Source organism: Gavialis gangeticus, unplaced genomic scaffold, assembly GCF_001723915.1.
Source record: "Gavialis gangeticus isolate Ggan-Ray unplaced genomic scaffold, GavGan_comp1, whole genome shotgun sequence".
NCBI lineage: Eukaryota > Metazoa > Chordata > Crocodylia > Gavialidae > Gavialis > Gavialis gangeticus.
Window position 1 is genome coordinate 22,021,873 of NW_017729011.1, and position 8,520 is coordinate 22,030,392.

General features: G+C 47.1%; 1 protein-coding gene across 2 annotated transcripts; it reads left to right on the plus strand.

Moving 5' to 3' along the window:
* Positions 1-20: 20 nt before the first annotated feature.
* CUNH9orf69 (chromosome unknown C9orf69 homolog) lies at positions 21-8,159 on the plus strand. Of its 2 annotated transcripts, none has more exons than XM_019510811.1 (2): positions 21-79; positions 7,575-8,159. In XM_019510811.1, the coding sequence occupies exon 2, from the start codon at positions 7,708-7,710 to the stop codon at positions 8,125-8,127; it is 420 nt and encodes a 139-aa protein (XP_019366356.1). In that variant the 5' UTR covers positions 21-79; positions 7,575-7,707; the 3' UTR covers positions 8,128-8,159. The 2 variants fall into 2 exon arrangements, with proteins under 2 accessions (XP_019366356.1, XP_019366358.1); XM_019510813.1 differs by having other exon boundaries at positions 46-79; positions 7,619-8,159.
* Positions 8,160-8,520: the final 361 nt, after the last annotated feature.

Genomic DNA, 8,520 nt, shown 5'->3' on the forward strand with positions numbered 1-8,520 from the left:
CCGAGCGCCGCCGCCCCGCACATGCGTAGAGCGGCGCCCGCCCTCCCGCAGGTCCGGGCCCCGCGCCATGGGCCACGGGGTGAGTGCGGGCGGGGCGGAGCACGCGCGTGGGTGTGCACGTGAGCTTGGCACGAGTGTGCGTGTGTGCACACCTGGCACGAGTGTGCGTGTGTGCATGTCCCGTGTGTGCATGTGGGAATGCATGGGGCTGGGGAGCCGCGGGTGTCGCAGCAGGGGAGCAGGGGCCCCGGCCCTGGGGAGCCGCGGGTGTCGCTGGGTATCCCCCCGACCTGCCGCTCCTGGAGCAGAGCCGGCACAGACACGGCGGCACGCGGGGAGCCTGCCCCCAGGCGCCGCGCCGCCGCAGCAGCTGCTCTCTAGATGCTCCCGGTTGGTGCCCGATACCTCTCGCTCCCCGGGGTCTGCGGCTGTGTGCCGTGGTGGAGCCGCATGGCTGCCCATCCCCCTGGGTGCGTGGATGGTTCCTTTGACAGGGTGGAAAGTTGCCATCGTTTCATTTCGTCCTGGGCCTCAGCCAGGGAGAACAGAAACCCCTGGTCTCCCTGTCGCTTTTGCCATGTTCCCTCTTTAGTTCCTGAGGTAAAATAATTGCACCCTTTTTAACTACCCCCCCACCCCAGTTTTTGGCTCATTCTTGTCACCCTTCTCTGAGTTCCCTTTAGTTGTGCAGCTGTTTGTAGAAATGGAGGGACCAACCCTGCGCACAGGATGCTAGAAGCAGACACGCCAGGGATTTGTACGGTGCCGTTATGATGTGCTGCACGATTCTCCATCCTATCTGTTATGCATCCAGACACGTTGCCCACGTATGTACATTATGAGCACTGTGCCCAGGGCTTCACTGAGCTGCCTACGGCAATACCAGGTGCCCGAGTTGAGGTGGTTAATCTAGATGGGTGTTTCTCAACCTCTGTAGACTGGAGACACTCCTCAGAAAATGCTAGCTCTTTTTTTTCGCTCATTTTTTGGCCACACAAGAAAATACCAGAGCAATGCTTCTGTTGCAAAGAGCTCAGAGAGAGCATAATGGGTCAGGATGTTTTTAATGCTTCAGGTTCCTATTTGAAATCTCTGTGTTTTTCTTGGGGATCATTGTTGCACACCCAATAGTGCTAACGTTGTATAACACCCTTGTGGAAGGATCTCGGGGCATCCCAGGGTGCTGTGGTCCACTGGTTGCAAATCACTGATCTAGACTCATGAAAGATGGCTGAGGTGTTCCCATATCCCCTCCCTCCAGAGCACACTATGTGCTTTAGCAGCGGTCAGCTTCATTTGTCACTGTACTATTCCTTTCGCCAACCTCATCTGTATCCCTCTGAGATTCCTCCAAGTCCAAACTTGTCCTGACCAATCTACATAATTTTGCATCTTCTGCATGCTCTTACCTAGCTGCTCGATTTCCAGATTATTAATACGTACGTTGAGCAAAACTCAGCCTAAAACTGTGTGTGTCCTACAAGGAGGTGACATTGTATTGGGTAACGATTGCCTTTTTTTAATCATGAACTTCATTTTTATGGAGAAAAAAGAGAAATGTATTAGCTAGTCTACCCTGGGCATCAATGCTTCAGTGTGCAAACACACACACTTCCTGATATGCTTTCACTAGCAGGGAACGCCTCTCTAGGGACAGAAAGGTATAAGGGGCGGTTTCCATTCTAGTCAAGTGTTAGCTTCCCTGCTGAGGCCATCAGAAAGGGGCTCAGGGGTGTTTTGAGATGTGGCAATATGGCTATCGCTGAGCCAGCCTGAAGAGACCGTCTACTCTAGGCCTCAAAGTTGAAATCCTTACAAATAGAAAATGACACCCAGAAAGGGTTCACTCAGCTTCTGAAGTAGATCTTCCCTCACAGCAATGGATCTTTAAACCACACACACAAGGCTAAAGTCTTCAAAAGTCTGGTGCATAAAGTTGGGTATCCAAATCCATTTTTGCCTATTTAATTTTGAACCAGTTCATGTCTGCATATAGACAGAGATAACGGTTAAGATTATAAAAGGTTGGCTAAAAATCCTTTACTGTCTGTGTTGGCTTTAAAGACCCCCGTGATAAGATGAGAAGGTTTCTCAGAAGTTCTTAAGCAACATTTCTCTTCCCTTTCTCTTGAGCCAGGTGCTAACTAGGGGGCGTTATTTACTCTCTCCTTTCCTGAGGTGTAGTGCTTTATTGTGGAGGTGAATGAATTTAGGCCCCGATTATTACATTAGATCTGTGATGATAGAATCCTGCACCTGCCTGGGGTTGATACTCCTTTAATAGCTCTCAAGTACAAACCCACGCAATTCAGCAGTTTTGTGGAAGAAAGATGTTGAAGAAATGGAAACCAGTGTTGTTTGGTACATCTGTGCCGAACAGTTAGCACTGATGTGGATGTTGAAAGATCAAGCACTTAAGTTTAGTATTGCAGAGTTAGGCTCTAGCCGTGAAATCACTTACGCATGGACTGAACTTTAAGGCTATGAGGGGGAGGGGGCAGTGAGCTTATACTTTAATAATGATTTTTCTTTGTATCATTATAAATTACTGGATGGCAACTCAGGCAGCAGTGACCACAAGATGATCGAGCTCAGGATGGTGAGGAAAGGAAGGAAGGAGAGGAGAAGAATTTCTCTCGACTTCAGAAAAGATTACTTTAACTCCCTCAGGAAACTGACGGGCAGGATCCCTGGGAAGGCCAGTCTGAAGGAGAAAGGAGTCCAGGAAAGCTGGTTGTATTTTAAAGAAACCTTGTTGAGGGCACAGGAATGAAACATCCTGATGTGCAGGAAGACTAGCAATTATGGCAGAAGACCAGCTTGGCTTTGCAGGGAACTCTTCAGTAAGCTAAAACACAGAAAGGAAGCTTACAAGAAATGGAAACTTGGACAGAAAATTAGGGAGGAGTATAAGAATATTGTTTGAGAACGTAGGGACGAAATCAAGAAGACCAGAGAGCAATTGGAGTTGCAGCTAGCAAGGGGTGTGAAGGGTAACAAGAATGGTTTCGACAAGTATGTCAGCAGCAAGAGGAGGATCAGGGAAAGTGTGGGTCCTTTACTGAATGGGGGAGGCAGCCTAGTGACAGATGATGTGGAAAAGGCTGAAGTTCTCAGTGCCTTTTTTACCTTGGTCTTCATAGGCAAGGTCGACTCCCAGACTGCTGCACCTGGCAGCACATTTTGGGGAGATGGTGAGCAGCCTTTCATGGTGAAAGCATTGGTTGGGGACTATTTCAAAAAGCTGGATGTGTCCATGGAGCCAGGTGGGATGCACCGGAGGCAGCTGAGAGAATTAGCTGATGTGATTGCAGAGCCACTGGCCATTATCTTTGCCAATTGTCTGGGACCTCTCCCAATTGCCACGAGTTTTCAAAGGGCAAACATAGTGCCCATCTTTAAGAAAGGGAAGCAGGAGTATTCAGGGAACTACAGACTGGTCAGCCTCGCTTCAGTCCCTGGAAAAATCATGGCACAGGTCCTCAAGGTCGCCCACAATATTCTCACAAGCAAGCTAAGGAAGTATGGGTTGGATGAATGGACTGTAAGGTAGATAGAAAGCTGGCTGGATTGTCGGGTTTAAAGGGTAGTAATAAATGGCTTGATGTCTAGTTGGCAGCTGGTATCAAGTGGAGTGCCCCAGGGGTTGGTCCTGGGGCTGGTTTTGTTCAATATCTTGATCAATGATATGGAAGATGGCATGGAGCGCACCCTCAACAAGTTGACAGATGACACCAAGCTGTAGGGAGTAGTAGATACACTGGAGGGTAGGGCTAGGATTCAGAGAGACCTAGACAAATTGGAGGATTGGGCCAAAAGAAATCTCATGAGGTTCAACAAGTACAACTGCAGAGTCCTGCACTTAGGAGGGAACAATCCCATGCACGAGTGCAGGCTGGGGACAGACTGGCTGGGCAGCAGCTGTGCAGAAAAGGACCTGGGGGCTACAGTGGACAAAAAGTTGAATAAGAGTCAACAGTGTGTCCTTGTTGTGATGAAGGCTAATGGCATCCTGGTCCACCTTGGTAGGAGCGTTGCCAGCAGATCAAGGGAAGTGATTCTTCCCCTTTATTCGGCACTAGTGAGGCCACATCTGGAGTCTGCTGTCTAGTTGTGGGCCCCCCACTACAGAAAGGATGTGGAGACATTGGAGAGAGTCCAGCGGATGGCAGTGAAAAAAATGGTTCGGGGGCTGGGGGACAGGCCTGGTGAGGAGAGGCTTAGTTACAAAGAGGAGGGAGCTGGGCTGGTCTCAGTGGTGGCAGATGACAGAACAAGGAGCAATGGGCTCAAGCTCCAGCAAGGGAGGTCTAGGTTGGATATTAGGAAGAACATTCTCATGAGGAGGGTGGTGAAGCCCTGGAGCAGGTTACCTAGAGAGGTGGTGGAGTCTCCATCCCTGGAATTTTTGAAGACCCAGGTAGACAAAGCCCTGGCTGGGATGGACTAGTTGGGGCCGGTCCTGCTTGGAGCAGGGGGTTGGACTAAACGGGACCTCTTGAGGTCCCTGCCAACCCTTGTTTTCTATGATTCTCTAAATGTTGTTTACTACTGTGGACTCCATGAGATGGGTTTTAGACAGCCATCTATACAGGAGGCTCCGATACAAATATTCTTCAGAAGAGGTTGCTGTTTTGTGGGGGTTAAGTGGGATCTGGGACAGAACAAATAAATTGCTTTGGTAGCTGTGAAATTTATGAATTTGTAATGTCACCAAGTTGAAACAGTCTTTATTTTATCTGTTAGATCAACTCAAAGTCAACTAGACTGTTGTGAGGCTATGCAGCACTTTAGCTGTCTCTGTCACTCTACCTAAAAGGCTGGATGTCTCTGGGAAACATCAAATATTCTTGCCATTACATGAGTTCAGCTGTATCCAGAAAAGTCAACGGATTACCGACCTTGTGCTGAATAGGTGGTTCTGCCATTTACAGTGTAATGGTCTTGAAAGTTTACGTTTCATCTTGCAATGCCCCTTCTCCCAGTTCAGTGGCGATCGTACCTGAGATTATAAACCCATTAAAGCCATTTGTGTTTACACAATGGGCATGGCAGCATGCAAATGAGGACACGCTGTTGCTATTAAGAAGCCTGGTCAGCTAAGCTGTTTGAGCAGATCACTCGCATTAGACTGCAGGAGAGAAAACAGTTCTTCCTCTAGAACAGGGCTCAAACAGAAATCCAGTTATCAATTGTAGCCTGGCATAATCTTGTGAAAAGGAAGGGTGTTTAGACAGTGCAGATGCGCATGTTGGGTTTTAGGCTCTGATGGTAACACTTACGCATGTGGTTAAGTCTTAAAGAGGTAAATAATCATGCTTTTCAATTAGGCTGCCTGTCTGGTGCTGGTTTGGAGGACCTGGATCTCAGAAATGATAATATTCCAGTTAAAGGTCTTCAAGAGGGGATCATAGTTTTAAAAGAAAGCTGTCACCAATGTTACATGGGGTGTGAATGATACTGTCAGATCTGATTCCAGAATATACAGCGCCCTTGCATTTTGTAAGTGGCCAATTGGTTCATTCACAAGCGTTTTCTAAGAATATTTTGAAATCGGATGTCCAGTGTATGGAAAGTAGTGCACTAGTTCATTAGGTTAAATACTATTATTGTGTGCAAGTTGTGACTTACTTAGCACTACATGTTAGATCAATCACCATTTTAATCAGAAGATTAAAACGATTCATTCTATAATTAGAATAATAAAGAAATACTGCAAATTGCCTTTTAGCCAAGGATCTCAATTGCATTTATTTTTCGGCTTGTGAATTGCTTTTATTTTTAAGCCTTTTCTGTAGTGTTTATTATGCTCGTACATGAGTATTTTCCATCCTTGTCTACATTTATTCTTGCAGACCTCTTGTGAAATATGAATATTCCCAGTTTAACAGATTAGGAAGTATAGGGAAGGGCAGGGGAAAGGAGCTATTTAAGGCCATAAAGAATGCCTCTGGCACACAGAGGAAGAGTCCCTGAATCTCCTGAAAACTTTAACCACAAGGCCATCCATATCTGCCTATTAAGCCATTGTTTCATACTGTGCAAGAAGGCTTTAGGCAACGTTGCCTTGGGAGATTCTGCATAGAAGGGCAGAATAACAGGCGTCCCTGTGAAGTAGGTCAGGATTATCGTCTCTGTGGGGCCTGCTGAGGATTATCATCTCTGTGGGGCCAGGGAGAGGTTAAGTAACTTGCCCAAGGTCACACACCGAGTCAATGAGGCAGATGTGACTGATGCTTTTGTAATGTCCTCAAAGTACTTGGATATTCTGGTAGATCAAGTCCCTGTAGCCAGATGATGAAGTGCCAGGAGCCTTGTTAGTGACACAAATCTGCCATTAACACTTTAAAAAGAAAGTAAGACTTCTTAGGATGAGCCCTGGCAATGACACCGCTTCTCACTTGGCAAAGGCAGGAGACATCCCAGCTGGGAGCGTATGAAGAGGTGGGGGAAGTCCCCCATTATTTAACAGCATTATCTGATGAGCACATTGTCCTCTCATAATTCCCGGAACTTGGCACGGTAGACGCAGGAGGTGAAACGGAGAGCAGCCACCAAGCTAACGCTCATCCCTGTCAGATAACAATGGCTCCATGGAAGGATGTTAAGATTATAAACCATAAAGACCAAAGATCATTCATTTATCTTTGTAGAGAATGCAAGGGGAAATAAGGTAAATACCTCTTGAGACTGCAGAGTGCAGTGAGCCCTCAGGGCTCATCCAGCGCAGGGAGGTGCATCCTGTAGAGTGTAAAGTGATGATTGATTCATTGTTCTTGCAAACGCAACCATTATTTTCTGGTTTGCTTATTTGGAGAAGCTTAGCCAAGTTTGAAGCAAGCAACAGCTCGGAATCGCCCCTGTGTCCACATGGCTCCCTTATAAAGCACTTTGAGAGCCTTGCTTGATTAATGAATAAATAGTGGAAAAAGTGAATGAGGATCAAATGCAAACACCTACGTTAGCACTACTCTTCCCATGCGGTAGAGCTGCCCCGGTGGCAAGATTGTACTGTGTTTGACTAAGGAAGCAGGCCCTGTGTCCGCCAGCCTGGTAAAACTGTCATGAAAATATCTCAGGTTGTGGACAGGCATCTTTTAACTGCTTGAAAAAGAAGGGGGATGGAGGTTGCCAGTCTAGGACAGGCATGAGCTGGTGTGATCTGGGAAAGCTTCAGTAATTTTGCTGCACTTGTATCATTGTATGAACTTGCAGATGCAAAAGTGGACCCTAACGGTTTATACCTGCATCATTCAACACCAGTACAAATGTTATGCCTGGCTGTGCCCCTAAGCCTCTTGCCTCTGCTCCATTACCATCATGAGGTTTGATGGATTAAGGTGCACACCTAGATAGCACACTGCTTGGGCGCTTTGTAAACCTCTAGTTAGGTAGTAATGGAAAAAAATGTTGTTCTACATGCCCATCGGCAAATATGTTACCCCAGGCGAGTGAGTGAGTACAGCGTGGCAGAGCAGCTGAGAGCAGGAGCCAAGCTGGGGAAGATCCACCCTTCCCTTGGGGGTTTTTTGGGGATTTTTTTAAATGTATTTTCCTTCTGTTCCTTCCTGCAGGCCTGTTCCTTCCTGGAAACTCAGCAGAGAATTTGCATTCATAGGTTGCTGGATCTGTTCCATCTTCATGGATGATACCCAATATGTTCACTGCAAATCCAGCTCTGGGACTCTGTGAACTGAGAGGTGCCCGATGCCTGTAATCCCCATCCCCCGCCGGGTCCGTTCTTTCCACGGCCCCCACACGACATGCCTGCATTCGGCCTGTGGCCCGGTAAGGACCACTCACTTGGTGCGCACCAAGTACAACAACTTCGACATCTATCTGAAGTCCCGATGGATGTATGGATTCATTCGGTTCCTGCTGTATTTCAGCTGCAGCCTGTTTACCTCCATCCTCTGGGTGGCACTCTCTATCTTGTTTTGCCTTCAGTACCTTGGCATCCGGATCTTTCTGCGTTTCCAGTACAAACTTTCCATCATCCTCCTCTTGTTGGGGCGAAGGCGGGTGGACTTCAGCCTCATGAATGAACTGCTCATCTATGGAATTCATGTGACCATGCTGCTAGTGGGGGGGTTGGGCTGGTGTTTCATGGTGTTTGTGGATATGTAAATAAAATGAGCGCATGTGGGCCGAGAAGGTGATTCTTCCTCTACCCCAGAGTGTGTGAATATCCTCTTCTTTTTTATTTAATATAAATTAATTTATTTATCAGCACTCCTTTTGGATCAATGCTGTACCTGTCTGCAGATTGTTTTTTTATTTGTAGATAGGCAGGGTGTTGCTTAGTTCCAGGAGCAGAAAACTTTATTTTGCACAGTGAACGCTTTGCTAAGTTTCCTTTTCATATGCAGGAGCCTGTCCTGCCACCACTTCTGTAGGCAGGAAGAGGGCAGTGATTGATTTGGAGGATAGAAGCCAGATAATTCTATATCCCACCAGGTCTTATTCTGGGGTAACTTCCCCAAAAGCAATCAAGTCACTTTTCAATTACTCACAACTAAA

Excerpts from the sequence above, each read along its gene's own strand:
- CUNH9orf69 (XM_019510811.1), top strand. The coding sequence starts at position 7,708 with ATGCCTGTAATCCCCATCCCCCGCCGGGTCCGTTCTTTCCACGGCCCC.